Source organism: Lichtheimia ornata (genome assembly GCF_029851405.1).
Source record: "Lichtheimia ornata isolate CBS 291.66 chromosome Unknown scaffold00013, whole genome shotgun sequence".
In the NCBI taxonomy this organism is placed as follows: Eukaryota; Fungi; Mucoromycota; class Mucoromycetes; order Mucorales; family Lichtheimiaceae; genus Lichtheimia; species Lichtheimia ornata.
In genome coordinates, this window is record NW_026695333.1 from 442070 (window position 1) to 465245 (window position 23176).

The window sequence follows — 23176 nt, forward strand, 5'->3', positions numbered from 1 at the left end:
ATTGTACTTCGTTCAGTTACGTATTGCTCTGGACATAAAGCACGCTCGATGTAGCTCAACCGATGTAATCTTGTGTAAGGCGTAACTCAACCAAATCAGCTCCGGATCAACCTACTTTAATCATGGAAATGAATGTCTAGAGCAGGAGCATCGTCCATAAATAGAATGCACAAAAGTTTGGGAATGCACAAAAGTGGCTATTAGCTGCCAATGTATGGCATAAAAGTGAGGGTTGCGTACCTATCTGGCCATTGTCCCTGAAGTCCTGACTTTTTAGCTGAGTTACCAAGAGGTCCTTCTGCATCTTTGGCTCTCCAGGGGTCTAGCTAGCCTTGACAATGAACAAAGACCACCTCTCATATAGCATCACGCTTACAAACATAAAGTTTTCCTGTATCCTCCAAACTTTACAATCCAAACGTGGAGTTTTTATTAGAGCAATGTGCTCGGCTTGGTCAACTACCTTGGAGTTTTCAGCAGTTTCACGATCAAGCTTGCCAATCCCAGATTTCGCAATGTCGCTACTACCAGCCAAACTGGATCCAGGGATGGTCGACCTCTTCGACGACGACGACCAAAAACATTTTTGGGCTGTTTGCGACATTGAACGCGAAACTTTCACACAAGAGTGCTGTTGGCCAAGCCGAGCCCATTGCTCTATTCCCAAAACCCCACGTTTCATTGTAAAGTTTGGAGATACAGGCACCTTTATGTTGCGTAAGCATGATGCTATATGGGAAGTGGTCTTCGTCCAATGTCAAGTCGCTGGACGCTTGGCAGAGCAAAAGATGCGGAGAACGTTTGTGTAACTCAGCTACTTTACATGACTGGAAGGATGGAAGGATGATACTATATACTGTTGACAAAAGCCCGTTGCGAGCTAGCCATTTCTTCACAATAGCCACTGTTGTCCCTCTATGACATGTGGGCGATTCTCCTGCTTCAGGCATTCATTTCCATGATTGGATTATGTTGATCGAGTTGATTTGACCGAGATACAGCCAAAGAGGGATTACATCAATCCGCATCTAACCATGCTCTATGTTGCTCAACTGAAGTAACCTTGTATGAGCGTAGCTCAGCCAAATCAACTCGGATCAACATAATCCAATCATGGAAATGAATGTCGGCTCCAGGAGCACCGTTCCACTGTCATAGAATGGGCAGCATTGCCGATTGTGAGAGAAGTAACTGTTGGCTCGCAATGTATGGGATGTTGTCAATAGTATACGGTATCATCCTTCCCGTCCTTCCAGTCATGCAAAACAACTGAGTTACACAAAGGGGTCCCTCTGCATCTTTTGCTCTGTCGGGGTCCAGCGACTTGACATTGAACGAAAACCGCACTTTAGCATCGCTTATAAACAAAAGGTGCCTGTATCTCCAAACTTTACAATGAAACGTGGTGTTTTTATTGAAGCAATGTGCTCGGCTTGGCCAACTGCACCTTGTGTGAAAGTTCTACGTTCAATGTCACCAACTAGCCCAAAAAATATTTTTGGTCGTCGAAGAAAGTTTCAAAGAGGTCGACCCCTGGATCCGTTTGGCTGTTAGCGACGTACGAGAATCTGGACCGGCAAACCTGATCGTGAAACTGGCACCCAAGGTGCAGTTGGCCAAGCCAAGCATTGCTCTGTATGTGGAATACAGGCACCTTTAATGTTTTTACATATGATGTAAGCGTGATGCTACACGGGAAGTGGTCTTTGTTCATTTTGTCGGTGAAAACGATACATATTAAGAACCAAAGTTGCAGAGGACCTGTTTGTGTAACTGGAGCAGAGGAACGAGACTTAAAGCGTCGATACTATTGGTGGAAAGATGCATGAAGTAGCTCCATCCCTTATTGCATGGTCCGCCTATGATAGGCCGATGTGATGGTTCGTTCTTATATAAGGTTGCATACGATAGCTTTAGCTAAAACTTGTCATAGGTAAGCATGGCATGATCATGTACTCATGCCACATTGTATCACTCCTTCTTGGACATAATGAAATAAACATACAATGAACCAAGCTTATGTATATAGACTTCAATTTCGCCACAGTAAAACGATGTATAGCTTAATTGCAAGGGATGTGTTTAATTGAATCTCGAGTAGTGGTCGTTACTATTGACCCAAGTGTATAGGCTATTATTGAGGGATCTATCTCCATAGCAGTAACTGTAGCAAGCGGGGTGGCGTGGAGTGCACAAATTGGGAAGTGGCAGGAACGACAAAGAGCCCTTTCTTCTTCACTCCCACTTCACAAAGCGAGGTAAGAGTAACTCTATAGACAAACTACAACACATTAACAGCTAGCATTCCTTTCAATGTACAGTGCCAATTGGGTGAACAGGTGGTCAATGACGACGCTTTCCAGTTGCAGACATTCAACAACAAGTACACGCGCGATCTACCCATGAACTCAAGCTTCCATTGCAATACAACATGTACGTTCAATCGTTGCATTACTTTATTATTCAAGTTGGGTGTTGAGATACTAAAGTTGACGTGTAGTTAGCTGTTCTCTTGTTCATACAGGATACAAAGGGAGTGTCGTGTGTATTCTTTTCCATGGTTGTCACACAAGGAACACGTCTTTACATTACTACTTTGGGTATGCTGACAAGAAAAGCAATGCTGTGATTGTTATCTTACGTTGTATTATTATAGCTTGGGCATGCTGGTGATGGTACCTCTGGCAGCAACAAGACACTGATCTCAAAGCAAGAATGCTGTACGTTGGCTCAATGGTACGCATGATATTGGATCTACAACGCAAGACTTGTTGTTTAACAAGCTTTACAATGGAACAGCAGCAGCACAATATGGATGGCATGGAGATACGGGGCTTTATTCGAGGGAAGGAGACTATTGAGAAGTACCACAAGGTAGGGTTGTTCATTATGGGAGGATGTGTCGCATACAAGAGCACTTACGATGGAAGCTTTGTGGTGAAAGGATCAAGAAGGCTTTTCCTCGGTCATATCATTGGTGCGTCAAGAATGTTATTGTACTGTGTACTGCCTTGGGGAGACCATGTTGCCCTTACCACCTCCTGTGGAAACATGTGCTCATGGTGCTATGGCTTATTGCAAGACCAATTTAAATACGCATCCTCTGTTCACTGTTGCAGCATGCGGATCCACGGCTCAATGTGGTGTCAAAGTCGACTGGTGAAGGGCTCAAGAGTCTCTGTTAAATCCGGTGTTTTGGCATCGCGCTTCCTTCGGGAAAGAGCTAGTAGGCAGTACTGGTACCTTGGCATTCTTTGGCGTTGCACCTATTTTTATTACTATTATTTCTGGCGGCGGCATTCCTAGCGGATCACTGCACCCTGATTGAGAGATCCAAGTACGTATCATTTCAATGTCTTTTGGAAACTTTCTGCTGGGATCGAAGTATGCTTGCTGACATCATATGTCTTTTCAAGATGGGTCATCATTCATTGAAGTCCTCGTGATTATAGCTATCATTGCTAAGTATTGTTTTGCATGTTTGGAGGATTGTTTACGGTGGATCTTTTATAGGTGGATCATGTCAGGATCAAGGAGCAGCGTCTATGGTATCTTTCAGCATCAGCCTTCCTTATTATGTACATCGTTCGATGATTCTCGTTACCACGTATTGGACACTTCCTTTGATGTGCATCTCCAACAACAAAGCAACAACTTCTATATCTTTCGGTGTCTCCAAGCTTTATCTCTGATTGTGGTTCTGGTCGTCGACATTTCTTTTGATGGATATCCTGCTACGCATGCCTGTTATCGGCGGATCATATCAGCAATGAGCAACAGAGACCATGTCTTTACCGTCAACAACGTTTACTCGGTCCTCTGGTGGTCCTCGTTATTGACCAATTGCTTTCAAGAGCATTCTGCAGCGCATGTCTCTCATAGGTGTATCAAATCAGCAACAAGCAACAATGTTACGTATCTTTTTGGCGCTATCAAGGTTTATCCATCGCTCAAGGCTTTCGTCGTAAAGTATCGCCCCCATCCTTTGGAGAAACGGCTACTAGAATTGGTCATTGTATGGATATCTATGCAGCAAGGACATTGGTTTTGGTTGCTGGGTGGCATCAGGCATCGTGGATTTTCATATGACTCTGGCTAAGTATTGCTACCATTACCTCAAAGATAAATCAGTAACACAGCACGTTTATAGGTCTACGATGCCATCAAGCTATCTTTGCATGCTCTTTGATTCCATGAAAGTCTCTCCTCACAGTTGTCAGTGGCGATCCCTATTGCTTTGAAAGACGACGGACGATCGACATTTGAATTTGGGTGGATTTCCCAGAAGCAAGTAAGCGATCTCTGATATGGGGATATTGGATCATCTTATGGATGTGGTTGTCAAGGATACCGTTTCGATGGTTTTGGAAATCAGCGACCTGCCACTCGACTCTTTTATTGGTGGATCATCAAAGCAACACCTGTTATCGGTGCCGTTGTAGTCGTTCTTTTTTCAACCCCTCAACATCATCTGGAATCACTTTTCAAATTCTGCGTATGCGTTGTACAAGTCATCATCCCCATGCGTGCTGTTCGGCCGAGACATTCTTTATTTGTGGTGCGTGATGGTTGTTATTCTTCTTTAAGAGGGTGTCATGTGTACTCACTTCCATTGCTACGAGAAGGGTGCTTGGCAACAAGATATTGATCTCATCGCAAGAAAGCTGTATGCATGCCCAAAAGTGCAGTTATTTCATTCGTTTCTAGTGCTGGTGATGTAAGTGTAGTTTCAATGACTCCATGACGATTAGCGTATTCTTTATGCTGATGCGGGTCTTTATACGTAGATGAACCGTTGCAAGCAATTGTTCTTGGTGTCATTTATTAAGGCTTACACCCACTGCTGCTTCTTTACTGAAATGAGGATCATTGCAACAAACAACCTGTTCACAACATGTGCTTCTCAAGTCCCAAAGGTTATAGCCGACATTCTTCAGTATTACTCCTACCAGCAACTCGCGTCCTCAAGGTGGATCGTAGCAGCAGCATTTCTTTTCATCATGTCCTTCAATGTTGCACAATCGTTTTTTGGTGATCATGTATCGTTCCCCTTGAAGGCATCTACAAGTACTTGTTGGACACCAACTTTATTCGATCATCATATGGATTCGGTCGACCTGTATCATCTATTGCCTTGGGAGATCAACAGCGCGTATCTTGGTTATCAGATCACTGCAACAAACCTATTCACCATTCATTCATGCAAGCCGTGGTAGCTGACGTCGTTGGCTCTTATGGATCAGCTTTCTATGCGCATTGGATGACATGTACCTTCCAAGGACGAGATCGACTCGGTCCCAGTGGCACATTCAGGATTAGTTGTTATTGTTATTGGCAATGTGAGGATGGAATTGGATCTCCCTGATGGAGTGTGTAACAAATCCTAAAAGAAGTAAAGTCTGTTTTCGCCATTTTACTTGAGATTACTTAAGCAACCTTGCTGCGAGCTTCTTGTGATAATACTCTTAGTGATGAGAGCATGGATACATTGATATCAACCATTACCAAAGTCGTAAGCGTGTGAGTGCTGCAACGTATTGAGAGGACATCGTTTCATGTAGTGATGCATGAATACTGTATCACGTCGCTGAAGTAATTCCTATGTTATAGTAGCGACCAACGACAACGTTAAGGAAGAATGAAATGGGCGTTAAGGAATGCTTCGGTGGAGGGTGGAAATTTCTGGCTGATCCATTTGGTGGCAAATATGGGCGGGCTTTAGATCGACCTGGTGCGCGGAATGACAATCCGTGGCAACATTCACAAAGGCCAATGGTTATCAAGAGGACATTCTGTTGCTGAGTATTGCATTGAGCCCGCATGGTGCATAACTATTTTGGATGAGCGTTTGTTATACTCACTAATGCTTTATTGAAGAGTAATGGTAAATGTTCAATATGTGCCTGACGCACCATGTTGTTTGTGTTCCCTGCCGAGAAAGTAGACGAGGCACACACATAGAACCGATGATATGGATACAGGCACAAGTATCGAGATTACTACTATGTGTAATATTAACATCGTTTGTACACATACGCTGTAGTAGCAACATTGATATCTATCATGCAAGGATGTTAGGATTGGATAATATAAACATGCCCCAACAGATCCTTGATGGGGGTACCGATTCCTCGGCACAGCAATATAGTTGATTAGTCCCTATAACACAAGCTCGTAACATCCGTACACCCGTGATCTAAGATAATCGAGTGATACATGGCACATAGCGTTTGCACACAGGATTAACGGGGCCCTGGTTCTGCTAGTAGCGTTAAACAACCATCGCTAGGTATCTTGCTGTTTGCGTATACGTAACAAGTGTTCCATGCAGGGGGTGAAGCAGGGTACATATATACCAGCTGCAGTGCTCACATGGCAAACATGCATATTACACACTTTGTCCATGAGAAAAAACGTGAGAGAGTTGGCTTAGACACTTGTAGAATGCTAGCGAGCATATCGCACAGTGGTGCTTACGTGTGTAAATTCTTGTCGATGCTTCTGTGTCACTCGGCCATTAAAGCAGTGAACCAGAATAAAAGTTATAAACCTTATCAACGCATCGACCAATGCCAATAGACAATGGTGGATGAGTCGATTGTTGGCACATGCACGATAATGCACATGTTCCGAACCCCCGGTTAACAACACACCAAAAAAATACCCGATCCACTAGAGTGGTAAGGTAAGAAAAGTGTTCAACGAGCAGAGCATAGTTCGAGTGACAAGAGAGTGGTGAGCATATGCAGCGGGAGATTGTTTGTCTCACCGCATGTGTTGTTAATTTTAGAGTTTATCCAAAAACCTAATACACAGGGTCCTTCTAGAGTCCCTCGATGTGCCACCTATTTACTCGTGTTCAGGTGTACCCCGGATGAGGCGGTGCCTATTTGCTCGTGGTTTGTTGTAGATTGAGCTGGGTACGCTGCTTTTGGTTGTTGTTGCCTCTTTGTCACTTTGTACCCGAGTGTGACAAAAGCTGCGGGTTGTCATGGCAAAACAACGCTTTCGGCACTTGACATTGATTTTAGCGGGATTGCAAAAAAAGTGAAAAAAGGAGGATCGTGCGCGTTGAGCGATAGCGGTGTGTGTGTGCGTGTCCCAATGGCTCAAAAGGAGATAAATATACGTGGCTTTCCATTGAGACGAAGAAGACGGCGATAGAAAAATGAGAAATACCCAGCAGAAAGACAAAGGAAGGGGGGTAATATAATGTGGGATATAGCGTGACAAATGAAACGCAATGCAACCAGGGTAAATAGTAATACCGTGCACGACATACTACGGCGATCAGTCGATAGTAAGAGTTGATGATGGATCGGCAGATGTACACTCTTAAATATACACGAATGACTAATAGCTATCCCAATCATGAACACGATCTAAGTAATCCTCTATCTCGATTTATAGGGTGTATGTACTACTATGCATTCGATCGATCGTCAGAAAACGAAAACGAAATAGATGGGTGGGAAGATGTTTAAAAAGGAAAAGTGTGAAAGGGGACAAGGAAAGAAATTTGGTGCAGCCATCCGCACCTTGTGCATCGGTTACTAAAACGATAGGCTCCTTGATGTCGGATCATGTTGTACAAGCGAAAGCCATTGTCCTCCATTGATCGAGTTGTATACGTTTGTTGTTTCTCTTCCGCCTTTTCTCCTTCCTTTCCCTCACCACCACAAACCCACCTCCCCCCTTTTCTTCTCTCATTGCTCTCGTGCTCTTTGTCATTTGTCATTGACCTTCTTCACACATTGCCATGTCTGCACCTGTCGATGACAATGGGCACCCATCGCTAGCTTTTCTACGTAAAAACTCGGCTGCTCGTCGTGAACGTATGGAGAAAGGGCTTAGTAGAGCATCCAGCCAAGCTACAACTACAACCAGCAGCAGCAGCAATACGAGTTCATCCGTTCGTTATTATCCTAGCGACAGCAGCAACATGACGACGGCATCCATCGAGCATTATCTTGCTTCTGCACCCTTACCACCACCTCCTCCACCAGGCCCACCCTCTTCAGCACCCCCTGGCCATCAACAGATTCTCACGGATGATCACTTTGACATTATTGATAGTCTCAACTATGATGACATTGATGATGGCATGTTTGGTATGGTATCATTACCTTGTACCACCTGTAATTCCAACCCATGCTAAAACATACATCCACACATACACACATTGACAGAACGAGAACTGGACCATCGACGACGAGAGACTTTAGTTCAACAATTGATCACTTCCGAGCGTGCCTACTTTGAATCCCTGAGAGTGGTGCAACAAGTCTTTATTGAGCCGTTACAAAAGGATGCCAAGCAATCCTCATTCAATTTCCTTGGAATGAAAAAACTTGTATGCACCGAACGAGAGACTCGATGGTTATTCGGCAACTTTGATGAAATTGTTCAAGTTCATCAAGAGATCCTTGCAAGTTTAGAGGAGCGGTAAGTAATCAAATTCCCCCTTTGTTACACGTTGAATGGAAAAGAAGAAACAAATTATACATGTTGGGAATAGTCACTGATCAGGTACAATTCATAGCTTGCGCATTTGGGGACCTACGCAGATTATTTCCGACGTGTTTCAGAGCTGGGTAAGAAAAAGCAAAACAAAGATATAGCAAGATTGGGTTCATGCGCTTTAATGGCGGCTAATGATATTTTTGGTTTAGTTCACTCGTATGGAAGCATACAAGGCTTATCTTGACAATTACGGCCTTGCGATTACGACTTATGAGCGTCTCACTCGCTATCAACCTTTCAAAAAGTTCATTGATGTAGGTTACCCCAATATCAATCCAAATTTGTACTTACATGCGTGACCTTCTTGTTATAGAACGCACACAAAAATCCAGCTGTCAAAGGTGCCACCTTGCTATCATTATTGCAAACACCAGCAGGATGCATTAGCCGCTATGCACAATTGATGACTAAACTTGCCGATGCCACATCTCCTATGCACCCCGACCACGTTGCACTGAACCAATGCAGGCATCGTATGCAAGCCATTGCAGAGGAAATGAAGAAAAAGTAAGGATTCTCGACCATCTTGTTGACACGTGTATGTGGGAAAACTTATTCTTACTTTGTAATATAGAATTGACGATGCTGATAATGTGGATCAAGTGCTCATGATTCATCAAGCATTGGTTGGAGCTCCATTTGGTGTCAAGGCACAACGACGCCTCGTGTTACAGAGCCCAATGTCGCGTGTCCAGGCCGGTGGTTCAAAGTCCTCGGGTGGCGGTGGTAGCAGTGAAGAGCGCATCTACATCTTGTTTTCCGACATGCTTGTGTTTGTACGACCTAAACAAGAAGGCAATCGCACCTTGCTGCAATTTCGAGGCATGGCACCACTTGAACGTGCCCGTGTTAAGCCCATTGATGATACCTCCATTGAAATCACATCTCCCATTCAAGGTGTGGATACGCTGAATACAACCTTTGTTGGTAGCAGCTCCGTACATGTTATGCAAACGGAAAGCAAGGATGAGCAAGAACGGTGGCTCAAACATTTGCAATCAGTAATTGAGGAATTGGATCGTGTTGCACGTGCTGCTGCAGCAAAGGGTGAGTTGTCAATAATGGTAAAAGCAACAGAATTCATTCTAACCCAACCTATTGGTAGCTAATCGAAGACGAGCTGGTCATCCAAGAAAAGACAATCGCTCTCTATCATCCTCAGGTAGCAGCGAAAAAGATAAACAAGATTTGAGAAACTAGATGGTCAAAGTCCAACTCGCCAGTTTCCCAAAAGCGAGGTCGCTGGACGACACAGGACTTTTTTTTTTTTTAGCCATTCTTTTTATTTACAACAAAAAAGTTTAGCATTATTGTATGTGTAATATGCAGACGCGTCTCCTATGATATTTATTCTCTCTTTCCCTTTCATCATCATCATTTGATCCCCCTCCTCACCTTTCAACTTTACATTTTCAGTATTCCCCAAACCATTCCTTCTCCTTCAAGCCAGTATAAAGCAGTTCTTCATTGTTAGATACATACAATGTGAGATAAGGGGTAAAATGGTAACTGTATGCTATAGATGCATGCGTAGTTGGATAACAAGGTGAGGGGGAAAAACAACTGGTATTATTCGCTGTCGACCCATTCAGCTGCCAGTGGTCCAAAGTAAGGCACCATTGTCCGCTCTAAAGATGCTCCATCCAAGTAGGCACGATACCTAACGTATGCGTAAGCCCACCATACATGATCCATAATCCATAATCCTCATCCACACAATAATGACTTACACAAGGGCCAGAATGAGTAAAATGTCGATAGCAAAGAGCATCCATGATAATACGCTGGAGATGAACATCAACACAAAGTGCACACACATGAGTGATAGAAACAAAGCAGATGACTATAGTAACATGTATCATCAGTATTTCCTTCTCCAAAATCCATCGCATCACGTTACTTGCCTGCCATGCATGAAATCGCACATAATCGTTCTTTGTTTCAAGGATCAAGAAAAGGATGCCTAGATAGAATGTTAGAGTCCTTCCTATATGCTTCTTGGTAGTGCGTGTTTTGTCTCACCTGTAATAGGCCCGAGCACGTACGTCAAGGCTGCTTCAATATCCACTCGTATAGGTAAACGTGTTTCGTACTTGTTCACACGCACTGTAGCATTGGGTTGTAAACCTGATGATTCGCCACCGAAACCTTGTTCATAGAGCGATGGGTTGTGTGTGCCGGCTTGGTAGCTTGAGAAGCCGCCACCGGGAACACCAGCTGTGGTCGGATTAGTGGAGACTGGTTCATAGCGATTGCTGCTGTTTGGTTTGCTGCTACGTGATTTGCCCTTGGATTGCCGTTCATGTTGTTTCCTTCGATCGTCGTCTGGCGAAGGTCGATAAGGCGAGAAATCCATGTTAGTCAAGAAGAGAAAAGAAAGGAATGCAAGCAGTCTGATAACATACAACCCCGACCTTGAATATCATGCTTGGCACCATCACCACCACTACCACCAATGCAAGCACTTGGCAAGAGATGGTGTCATTATTATACGCATTACACTACAACACTACTCTACTCTACACTTGCTATTATCATTTACGTATAGGATGAGTTCCTTGCCCTTCTTGCTGTTAGTGGTCAAAGGAAGCGCATTGATCAACATACAGCAGCTTAGCATCCATAATGACCTGGAAATTCATCATCCAATGAAATAAACTTATCCTTCTCCACTCTATTGCACAATCTACAAGATAATAGAATGTCCCAAAATTACAATGTCGCGCATGACGACGACATAGCTGACCACCTAAGGTCGCCTTTGTTTCAAGTAACGTGATACATCATTTTGGATTACCTCCCACTTGCGGACAATGACCAATCCTCATATCATAAACCTGGAGCTTAAGGATAGCCAATTACATCCCATGCATCATTCGACTATCTAATGGTGATTTTTCTTGTAACAACGTGAGACCTACATCACATGATGTACCGCTGAGGTGACCCATTGTTGAAGGCCAACGACCAAAATCTTCGGTAACACCGAGCCTAATGGTCTCCCAAACAATCAACACTTTCCACGTTAGCCCCCAAAGGTATTATCCAAGTAGAAGTCCAATGAATGAACCTTGTGCTTCACCGCAAAGCGGTTTTAAGAATCAGCCTCAGAATTGGTATCTCGTACACCATCCGTGAATTGCGTCATACACTTTCACCATCAACAATCAAATATGGGAAGGAATGAAAGATACCGATTTGGGGAGATAGTTATTAGATAAGGCTCTTCTGTGGGCGTTTCCAATCCTACCCCTGGAGGATCAAATCAAGGATAATCCACCTTTACATGTCTTCTTGAAGTTTTCGGGAACGAATTGCATCATAGGCAAGTGGGGTAATAAACCAGCTTGTTAACGTTATCTTAAATAAAAGTTTGGGCTATTGTATGTTGGTAGCTAAGGGCTTTATTGTGGAATGCACAAATTTGGTTGATGGAACGATGGATAAGTAGATGTTCTGGAAAGAAGTTATTATCGTGGCGGATTCTTTGGTCATGTCATGTGCCGTTGCACTAGTTGTGCTACAATAACATGCATCTAAAAGTAGCATGGTGCATAGTTCCTGAAACTTGGACGGGTTTAGTAGACGATCTTCCTGCGTACGTAAGCATTGTTTGCTCACCCTTATACAAGGCGTTGGATGTGAAGACCTTTTATCATGGTAATCGGTCTAATCAAAGAGACCCAATATCAAGAAATAGCCACAGCCCGGCGACGAAAATGATACATCATTATGTATCGGCCAGGCCCATTGATGATGGGATTTGGCACTGGCCAATCTTAGTGCGCCGGCGTCCTTGCAACAATCACCAACGCCTTCAGACGGTGGATATTACACGCCCAAGGATGCTACTATGATTTGAAAAGATCAGCTCGAATACCGATTGTTATGGGTCATTCTAACTTACGTGATCCTTGACGCAAATCTAATCCAATGTGCGTTCCACCGCCGACATGATATGCACGGGGGGATAATAGTCAAGGCAGCTTGTTGCTGTATCTATTCTTGAAACAACAACATAAGAATTACAGCTTCAACATTCATAGGGATGTGCAGTATACTAACATCATGATCGCCAAAATGATAACAAGTAGAAGAGGTGAAGCTAGGGAACAATTAACGACAACGCCACATTTTATAGGATTTGTTTGTGAGCACGAGGATGTTGCCGATCATGCTCCGATGGCTGGGCTTGCTGCAGGTAGCAGTGTCTGAGAAAATATAGGTTTTGACATGCATATCATCCCTCGTTCTATTTGGCATACACATTGTGTCCCATAGTCAATAAATCGCTGACATGTAACCAGTTGCGTCCAAAAAGGTGTGCACCGCGGTGATTAAAAAACCGGTTTTTATGCTAACGACCGCGGGTGGGACGAATGATAGGGATATGATCGGCCATGACAATTAGAGTTTTGTAGCAGCAACGAGTGGTTGTGTATGTGTACTCATAGCCAGCGGTGTATCGGGCCGATTTGATTCAATGATGAGTGAACCCAAGTTGCTGGGAATCATTTCAAAGTCAACGTTGAATAGGCAAGAATGGTCGTTATGGAAGAAACAATGGCTGAAGAATATAGCATGTGATAGCTTTATTGAGTGAATGATAGCAATGGGCTCGAATGATATAATAAAGTGAGGAGGTGGAGTGGGAAGGGTGAGCTGATGATTGTAGAGTAATATAGAACACATGGGAAGGTGCCCTATATATGAGACATAGTCCAATCAAAGTGGGTGTTGGATGTTGCGTCACCTGCCTGGAGGTCATTTTGTTTTCACTTTGCGTTTATAGTAGTGATTATACAGCCAAAAGGCTACGGAAGAGAAATTTTCACTGCCTTTCTTTGTAAACAAGGAAACAACTTACAACAGAAACAACCGTTCTGAAAGCCTTCAGTGCTATCGTGGTGAGTATTTGGGGTCCTCACAACCAGCTCATCTGTGATTGGCAAGGGTCTACCATGCTCATCATTCTCATCTCCCCATTCTAGATGGTCTCCAGATTCCGAGTGAAAAAGCTATCACCCAAGCACCCCCTTCCCGTCTACAAAGAGTCCCAACTACCAGACATCACTGATGCCTCTAATGTGCAGCGTGCTGTACCACAGATAGAGACCGGCGTGGAGAAAGAGGAGGAGGAAGAGGTAATTTATCAATATACATTCACACACACACACACACACACACGCACACACACACACACACACACCCATACACACACAAGCACACACAAGCATACACATACACATACACCCGCACCCATACAACCAAAAATCTCATTCTTGCCCCGTCTTGTTCATTATTTTTGGGGGAGTGGCTCATTTTACAATACACATCTATTGTGCACCCATTCTTTGTTCCCCCATTTTACATCACATGGTCTTCATCTCTCTCACACACATACACATTACCTTGTAGCATGATCTGCAAGCTGCAATTTCAGCGCATCACGCGGCTGTGACCACGGGTGCCAAAGTGGAAAGTTACATCCCCACGCCAGATGCATCGTCTACAATCCCTGAGAAGAACTATCATCATCTATACAACAAACATTTCAAAGAACCATCCACCTTGATTCGCTTTTCATCTACCGTGGAAGATGTCATTGGATGTCCTTACGTGATGGATGAGGAAGATGAAGCCTTTTTGAAGGAACACAACAAGGCATCATCAGCCGACCCTATTTCCGAGGACAACTTTGAGCAAATGATGTGGCTCTATGAAACTACTGCCAATCAGCATTGGCCTCATTTGGACTTGGTACTTACTTTGGGTGATGGTGGTGGTCATTGTGTGGTGGTAGAGGAGCTGAGATTTTGGGAGGAGGGGGGTATAATCATGATGACAAGAGCATATCAATGCTGACATTTGAGCTTCAGGATTCTTCACAGATCCCATCGTATGCAGCGTTTCAGGGGGTGATATCCGACAAATCAGCCTTGCTCGAATCTGTTTTTACACATTGGCAAGCACGTCGAAGAGAACATGAAGGTCGTCCCATCATTGCACCTTTACGCTATGAAGATACACAAAAGGGCGAGATTGATCCATATGTATGCTTTCGTCGACGAGAAACCAAGCCTGTCCGTAAGACTCGTCGTACCGATCAACAATCACTTGAGCGTCTTCGCAAGTTACGGAGCGAAATGGAAATGGCACGCAACCTTCTTGAGATGGTGCTGCGGCGAGAAAAGATCCGCAAAGAGGGGCTGGTCCTTGAACACACCGTCTTTGATAAGAAATGCAAGCTAAGAGAATACCAACGGCAGCTGGGTATCAAGGAAGATGAAGATCTTATGCCAAAGAAGAAGCGCAAAACGTCTCTTGAAGCGGGTACATCTGGGTATGTTTACAATATTAGTTACTGTGGTTGCATCAACATGTTTGTAGCAAGGAATGACTAACCAGTAATTCTACGTCATCCCTAGTGCAACTATCAAGATTCCCCTCAACAAGCTCAAACGAGGAGATGACTTGCGCCACGAAAAGTCCCCCATACAACAGGCCATCGAGGCAGAGCTTGCACGAAAACGAGAACAAGATGCTGGCTATGAAGATGTCACCTATGTAAGTAATCATGATCATTGCCTGTGTTACTATATAGCATTTGCTTACGTCTTTTATCGTCATCTAGTGTCCTTATCAACCCTTCCCGTTGCCATTGCCACAGCAATTCTTTCAATCTTTATCCCCACAAAAAAGCCGTGTACGTTTTCGCAAGCGTATTGGTCGTGGTGGTCGTGTGTTTATCGATCGTATTGGCCATCGTATCCAACCATTGGAAGGTGGTGGTAAAGGGGGCAAGCAGCAATCACCATCAGCATTTCAGCAAAGCGCCTATGAACGATATCAATTTGACCATGATTCAAGCGACGATGAAGAAACCATGGAAATGGATGATATGGGCCAAACGTAAGTGTCCCAAAGAAAGAAGCAAGAGAAAGAGAAAAGGGAAAAACGTTTCGGAAGACTCACCCGGTTATTTAGGAATCTACAACAACGAATGCAGCTACTCACTGATACTGAACTCCGAAGCCTTGTTACCATCCCCTTTGCCACGCCAAGCACCAGCACAAACGCCAATAATGCCTTACAAGCTCGGGTCAATGGCACTCGCCCCACAAGTGTTACGCCTACCAGTTCACAAGTAAAAGGCATATCATCATTACCCATGAAACGGCAAAACAGCAGGACAAAAATGACACCCCAGCAAGCAGCCGTTGCTATGGCCAATGGCATGATTGCAGCCAACATGGCAGCAGTGGTAAATGGAAACCAAGGAAAGGCAATGCAAATGGCACTCGCTGCTCATCAAAAACAACAACAACAGCAACAACAAACTTCTTCTCCTCACGTGTCATAACAATACACGTATACAACCGACACATCCTTCTTGTACAGCTTCTTTCTTTTTCCCTTGACCTCGGATTTCGTTTGTAATATATTTGATCACACTCTCCCCTTCTCCTTTCTCCGCATGTGTACACTGTTCCTTCCTCCTCTCTCCATCCCTTTATACATACACATATACAAATTCATATAAAGGCACTACAATACTATTATTACTACCTACACTATTCAATGAGCCTAATGTGCTGAATCCTAGGTTTCATGAGCGATCCCATACAACAGGTTGCCATGGTGACGTCCATAGACTTATTGTAGAAGCATTGGCATCATCCAGTGGGGTGTTCATAAACGCACATGACGAGCCTTTTATTCCATGGTGCCACGTGGAACATGTGTCACTGTTACATTTTGTGGGATCCAGTTGTCTGTTTGAAAAGCAGTGGATGGTCCCTCAACAATGTTGACATGTATGGGATGCATGTGAAAAGCCGCATAAAGTGCATTTATGCTATACATGAACATGTTGTTTTCGTAGTAAGCCCCCATCATTCATACCTCGTTGTTCCAAAAAGTGGCTCCAAATAAAAGTGTGCATGTTGGACATGGATCAGGTTGACTACTAGTGTCATGTTGAGCCAAATAATGTATTGCCTATTACCACCATGGCGGGCACAGTGCATGGCTCATCTTGTCACAAGATGAGTCCAAGCCTTTTAATGATAGCAATCTTCATCACTGGCTATGGATGATAAATAAAATCATAAGGCTGATATCGTTGCACCAATGGTGGATGCTTTCCAAGAGGTAGCAGCATCATAGCAACAGCAGTGGATGTATCTACATTATCAATCCGCATAAAAGCCCCTTCGTTGCATGCGTTCAAGGTCTGCATTGTTATCTTCTTAGTAAGGTTGCTCACGTTTCAAAGGCATTTAGCCCTCAGAGTACATCAATTGGTTTGTGACTTGGATGATCAACACGTTGTAAGTGGGTATTAATCCGGGTATTCGAAATATCGCAACTTGAGCTAAATCATGAGGATATCAAACTTACAGCTGCAGCATCCTGGCATCATGTATTGATGTAATGTTTGGAAACCCTGTTATTGTTGTTTCCTTGTCATCTTGTGAGAACGCCCCGCCATTCATCTATTCGATACCACGCGCCATAAGCTGCAAGTTAGGGTGACGAGATTCTACCTAGTACCATCTGAAGATCGATTGACATGCTGCGATCAATGCATGATCATGTGTCAATTTACTACTATGCACGTAGTTACACAACGCGCATGCCTTGCCATTGGGTGGTTATCGAATCTCGAGAACAAAGTCGATGAGAAGATCCGTACTTCTACGCATCCAATTTCATCAAGCAGCGGATCAATTCCTTTTGAAGACTTGGATCATACCACTGGATAGCAATGTCATCATCGCTAATCAATGACGACTCTCAATCCAAATGCCCATTTTCACGCGTATTCTTTTTGCTACTACAAGAATACCCCCTTTAGGAAGCTACAATTAACATCCCGTTTCCACATGTCAAGAAGTAAGAATGCTAAAGCGTGACCTGGTATGTATGTAATCAGAGCTTTCAATACATCGCTGCCGACTAATTGAAACCAAAACAAGCCCCTCTTCAATAACATTGATTGTTGGCAAAGGCATATGGCTGGTACAATGGAAACGAAAAGGTTGAAGAAAACACGCTTATATAGGTGGGTGTGAACGCACACAGCATTAGGCTTTATTCAACCTCTTTACCATTACCATCATGCTTCTCAGAGCAGCTATCACTTTTCTTATTATTGCTTCTCGTCCGTGGATCAATGCATCACCAGATGCACCCAAGAGTGGGATGCTCAAACAACCAAGCTTGGTACAATATTGGGGTCAAAACTCTGCTGGTGCTACAAGCAGTGGACAGCAGCAACCATTAGCCAGCTATTGCGATGATTCTACGGATGTGCTTGTTATCGCCTTTATCGATCAATTCAATATCGGAGGTCAACCAGGACTCGCTTTGCCATGTGGTAACAATTGTCAAGATATTGGCAATGGTAAGATGGGTGTTTAAGATGCCATCTGCTTATATACATGCTGATCAGCCCTTATTGTATTAGATATCAAGACATGTCAATCCAAAGGCCATACCATTTTACTATCACTTGGAGGTGCATCAGGTGCATATGGATTTCAAAACGACCAGCAAGCAAGTCAATTTGCCGAGACCTTATGGAACACATTTGGCGGTGGCGGTCAAAGCGGTGGCAGCGATAGCAACAGCACTAATGGCACCAGTGATGGTAGCGGTAGCAGTGGTGGTGGTGGCGGTGGTGGTGGGTCACGTCCTTTTGGTGATGCCGTGGTGGATGGCTTTGATCTTGATATTGAAGGTGGCGGTACCACTGGCTATGTCAAATTTGTGGAAGAGCTACGACGATTATACAAGACCGATAGCTCTAGGCAGTACCTCATTACAGCTGCACCACAATGCCCTTTTCCGGATGCCAACCTTAACGAACAAATCTTGCAAGGTGTGGATGCCGTATTTGTGCAATTCTACAACAACTTTTGCAGCATTGATAAGCAATTCAACTTTGACACATGGGATGGTTGGGCTAGCAAAACAAGCGCCAAAGTCTTTGTTGGTATCCCTGGTTCACCCAAAGCGGCTGGTAGCGGATACGTCAGCATGGATCAATTAACACCTGCCATCAGCAAGGTATCGAGTTCCAAGAGCTATGGTGGTATCATGGTATGGGATGCATCTCAGTCATACAGCAACACACAAGGAGCATCCCCCAACTTTGCTGTCGCCTTGGGAAAGCTTGTTCACGGTGGTGGTGGTGGTGAGGGTGGCAGCGGAAATGATACTAGTAGTAGTGGTAGCGATAATAGCACCAACAGCATTCAGGCATCATCACCATCATCGTCTTCCTTTTTGGACTCGGCAACAGCCTCACAAACACCTTGGGCGCCATCCTCCTTTTCCTCGACTGCAGAGGCCATCGATGCAACAACGACAGCCCCATCATCTGTTTGGGAACCATCATTATCACCATCATCATCAACCATCCCTGATAGTGTTGTACCAAGTAGCGCGTCCATTTGGTCACCTGATACAGCCCCATCCACTACCACCCAAATTGTTACAGCATCTTTATCCCTTGGCCTTAAAAGATTCAAAGCGCATAGTAAAACCCGTAAAGTTAAATGACGACATGGATGTCTTGAGCATACTCTTTGCAAATAAATGATCTCATTATGTAAAAGGCAGTATGCCTTACAATCGTACATAGCTTTACTCTTCACCAATGATAGCAATGACACAAGGTTGGTTCTACCAAACAACAACGCGTTACCCTTGATAACCAGGGCAACACGTAAAAAGGGTCGTTTATCCATTTGACTAGCAGCCGCTGTTATTCGCTTCGCTCGTAAACTTTTGATCTTCCGTCGAATGGTTTAACATTACTATACCTCCACCTATGGAGTAATCATCTTATAATAAGCTTGCACGTCGTATACGTAACCACATTACAATCATGTATGTAGTAACCCACACTCATCCTTTCACACAAGATCGCTTTGACCCCGCCGAGTAGTTTGGTTCTCTTAAAGACCCCACGCTTCATAGTAAAATCTTGAGATACGGGCGTTTTTATGCTTTTACTATGATGCAAGCGTGATGCTATATGAAAAGTGATGTTTGTTCATTGTCGAGTAGCTAGACCCTGACAGAGCAAAAGGCACAGAGGGATGTGTTTGTGTAACACAGCTACTTTGCATGACTGGAAGGATTGATGGATTATACTTTATAGTCTATCCACGATAGTCCATATATAGCGAGCTATCAGCCATTTCCTCAAAATCAGCGCTGTTGCAAAATCCACTGCATGGGAACGATTCTCCTGCTCCAGCCGAGCATTTCCATCATTCAAGTTTCTTGATCCGAGCCAATTTGGCTGAGCTACGCTGGAGCAGCAAACATGAAAGTTAATGAATCGCAGACCCTGCGAATGTCTCCGTCTTTCAAACTTTTGGAAGCTCCCATTCCAAATTTTCAAATGAAGCATGAAATTTTTATTAGAGGAAGTTGATCAGCATGCTCGAGAGCACCCTTCTGACCAATTTTCAAGTTGGAGGTGGGCAACTTCGGGGCGGTGGGCCGTCCGCTCTTTTGATCCCATCATCCACCATTTGGATCGCCCCGCATTTTAAATCTTCACAATGAAGTCTGCGACTTTTAAATGAATGGAGTTGATCGGCATGTCCCAGTGAACCTTCTGACAAAGTTTCAGGTTCGAGATGGGGAATCCCAAGATAATACATACTATTTCGATAGATCATGGAACCGGCGCTGACCTCCATTTCCGGCTTACATAGTAAACCCACAATATACCCTATCATTCAATATTTTCTAATGAACATGATGTCTTTTTTAAAACCATGTGGATCAGCATGTCCAAGAGCATGTTGTGTGAAAGTTTCAGGTTCGAGAGGAGTAATCTCAACATCAAGGATTGATGTACAGTGTTCATGCATTTATACAAGAGGTGTCCGATCGATTTACTTTCCACTTCTTCCACTCTCAGCTCTTCCCTCTTCCTCCCATTCTCATCTGCTTGCCCCATTCAAGTATACAACTACCACCTGCGAACGATTGTCCTGTTGCTACCCATCATGTCAATCCTACAACTGTCTTGATGCCATTGTCTTTGACTGAATGGCAAGTCGATGGGCGTGTGCACCCCACGACAACACCCGCCTTTCTTGACACTCCACCTTCTCTTGTACACTCCTCTACCACAATCAAGCGTGGCATCGTTCATTCCAGCGCTTGCCATTAGTGATGTCTTCACTTCATTGTCTCAAACAGCGTTCACAAGCTTGTCATTCTACTACAACACACGCTCTTGCACGTTACTCTGCCACAGCCAAACGTAACAGCAGTTGCCGCAAGCAAGGTCTCTACTCCATTGTCTTTTGCCTCAAGTAACTTGCAGCAACCTGCCTTGTGGTCTTTATTACGTGAACAGCAGATAGCCATTGTATACAAACAGCTTTATTTACGTGTAGCAACTTGCTTTAATACATACGGATGCCAATGGATGATGCCATATCAGCTATCATGTACGCCGCAATACAACAACTTTCGCCTGGATGAGCAGTGATGGGGGGATGAATTGGCAAGGGATGGAAAAGGAAGCATGCAGCGATCACATGGGCTCTTTTCAAGCAACGTATTGTGATTGCAATGGCTATGATGGAGGGATGCAATCAAGTGCGATGATGAGAATCGTGGTGATTACTTGGCGCGTCGTCAGCAGGGACAAAGGCTCATATCACGTTGATTCGGCCGAGGATGATGATGGATTGGATGGGATTGACAAAAGGGCTTATATCTGTGACGAATGGTGTTTTACAGCCATGGATGATGTTGGGATACTCAAGTCAATGCATGCAGCAACGGATTTGGAATCATGGATGAAGGATGTTTATGACGGCAGCAACCAAGAATACAATGACACAATAATCCCTGTTGCCTCTATGTGAATCGCCCATATCTTATTCAATTTGTAATGCTGTTCCTTTATCTTATTTACTTGATAAACATCCACACTACACTAGCAGTTTTATTGTTCGTCTTACTCATTGAATGAAAATTGGATCCAACATGACATTTAGAGGGTATTGTGCTATCAGTTCAAATGTGCGAGATGTGGATGACTTAGGGGAAAGGGGAATAGAAGTTTGACGGTCGCAAGCGACATTGGATTGTTTACATCTTCGTTTGTATCGAGTGCTTTGGTTCTTTATGTATGACACTATACCTTCGTTTAAGCTTCCTAGTTCATATGATGATAAACGAAGGCAGTGGCAATTCTCAAACGCTTGTATTGTAAAGACAATAAATTCAGAGTGAGGGTGTCCAACACAGTGCTTGTTGTTAAATTATACACAAGCTTGGTTCATTGTAAGCTTATTTCATTATGTCCAAGAAAGAGTGAGCTGTGATACAATGTGGTATGAGTACATGAACATGCCATGCTTACCTATGACATGTTTCAGCTATGCAGCTTTATATAAGAATGGGCCAATCCATATAGACTATCATACGCGGACCTTATTATCGACAGCAGGCAGGGGAAGGATCGTTTATGCATCCTCTACCAATAGGATCGATCCCTTCGAGTCTCGTCCTCCCGGGCCTTGTGGCACACATCTAGCTAGTGCTTCATCTTTTGCTCTGTCAGGGTCCAACTACTTGACAATGAACAAAGACCACTCTTCATATAGCATCACGCTTACAAACATAAAGGTGCCTGTATCTCCAAACTTTACAATGAAACGTGGGGTTTTTAATAGAGCAATGGGCTCGGCTTGGCCAACAGCACCTTGTGTGAAAGTTTCGCATTCAATGTCGCAAACAGCCCAAAATTATTTTTTTGGTCGTCGTCGAAGAGGTTGACCCCCCGGATCCAGTTTGGCTGGTAGCGACATTGCGAAATCTGGGATTGGCAAGCTTGACCGTGAAACTTTCACACAAGGTGCAGTTGACCAAGCCGAGCACATTGCTCTAATAAAAACCCCACGTTTCATTGTAAAGTTTGGAGATACAGGCACCTTTATGTTTGTAAGCGTGATGCTATATGAGAAGTGGTCTTTGTTCATTGCCAACTAGCTAGACCCTGGAGAGCCAAAGATGCAGAAGGACCTCTTTGGGTAACTCAGCTAAAAAGTCAGGACTTCAGGGACAATGCATGATAGGTACGCAACCCTCATTTTCAGGTCATACATTGGCAGCTAATAGCCACTTTTGTGCATTCCCAACTTTTGTGCATTCTATTGTAGGTGGACGATGCTCCTGCTCCAGACATTCATTTCCATGATTAAAGTAGGTTGATCCGAGCTGATTTGGTTGAGTTACGCTCACACAAGATTACATCGGTTGAGCTACATCGAGCGTGCTTTATGTCCAGAGTGATGTAATCTCTCTTTGACCGCAGCTCAACCAAATCAGCTCGGATCAACCTACTTTAATCATGGAAATGAATGTCTGGAGCAGGAGCATCGGTCCCATGCAGTGGATCCCGCAACAATGATGATTGGATAAAAGTGGCCGTTAGCTAGCAATACATGCCTGTTCCTAGATGATCTATAAAGTAATTATACATTGACCCTTTCATTCATGCAAACGTAGCTGTGTTACACAACACGACCCTCTGCATCTTTTGCTCTGCCAGGGTCCACCTACTTGACAATGAACAAAGACCACTTCTCATATAGCATCACGCTTA

General features: G+C 43.9%; 6 protein-coding genes across 6 annotated transcripts; 5 read left to right on the forward strand and 1 right to left on the reverse strand.

The window, feature by feature from the left end:
* Positions 1 to 515: 515 nt before the first annotated feature.
* Positions 516 to 809, forward strand: O0I10_003913 (uncharacterized protein; the record flags this gene model as incomplete). The annotated part of the gene is made up of 1 exon (XM_058483979.1): positions 516 to 809. One exon carries the CDS (start codon positions 516 to 518, stop codon positions 807 to 809), a length of 294 nt encoding a protein of 97 aa, XP_058345368.1.
* Positions 810 to 2715: 1906 nt separating this feature from the next.
* O0I10_003914 (uncharacterized protein) lies at positions 2716 to 4099 on the forward strand (the record flags this gene model as incomplete). The annotated part of the gene is made up of 3 exons (XM_058483980.1): positions 2716 to 2874; positions 2945 to 3159; positions 3514 to 4099. 3 exons carry the CDS (start codon positions 2716 to 2718, stop codon positions 4097 to 4099), a joined length of 960 nt encoding a protein of 319 aa, XP_058345369.1.
* A 3660-nt stretch (positions 4100 to 7759) lies between these two features.
* O0I10_003915 (uncharacterized protein) lies at positions 7760 to 9723 on the forward strand (the record flags this gene model as incomplete). The annotated part of the gene is made up of 7 exons (XM_058483981.1): positions 7760 to 8111; positions 8190 to 8445; positions 8543 to 8594; positions 8673 to 8777; positions 8837 to 9030; positions 9098 to 9570; positions 9629 to 9723. 7 exons carry the CDS (start codon positions 7760 to 7762, stop codon positions 9721 to 9723), a joined length of 1527 nt encoding a protein of 508 aa, XP_058345370.1.
* Positions 9724 to 10092: 369 nt separating this feature from the next.
* On the reverse strand, positions 10093 to 10879 carry O0I10_003916 (uncharacterized protein; the record flags this gene model as incomplete). The annotated part of the gene is made up of 4 exons (XM_058483982.1): positions 10093 to 10183; positions 10254 to 10366; positions 10428 to 10486; positions 10546 to 10879. The coding sequence occupies 4 exons, from the start codon at positions 10877 to 10879 to the stop codon at positions 10093 to 10095; spliced, it is 597 nt and encodes a 198-aa protein (XP_058345371.1).
* Positions 10880 to 13514: 2635 nt separating this feature from the next.
* O0I10_003917 (uncharacterized protein) lies at positions 13515 to 15886 on the forward strand (the record flags this gene model as incomplete). The annotated part of the gene is made up of 6 exons (XM_058483983.1): positions 13515 to 13667; positions 13942 to 14283; positions 14403 to 14866; positions 14952 to 15090; positions 15158 to 15435; positions 15511 to 15886. 6 exons carry the CDS (start codon positions 13515 to 13517, stop codon positions 15884 to 15886), a joined length of 1752 nt encoding a protein of 583 aa, XP_058345372.1.
* Positions 15887 to 17646: 1760 nt separating this feature from the next.
* O0I10_003918 (uncharacterized protein) lies at positions 17647 to 19092 on the forward strand (the record flags this gene model as incomplete). Its single annotated transcript, XM_058483984.1, has 2 exons — positions 17647 to 17932; positions 17996 to 19092. The coding sequence occupies 2 exons, from the start codon at positions 17647 to 17649 to the stop codon at positions 19090 to 19092; spliced, it is 1383 nt and encodes a 460-aa protein (XP_058345373.1).
* Positions 19093 to 23176: the final 4084 nt, after the last annotated feature.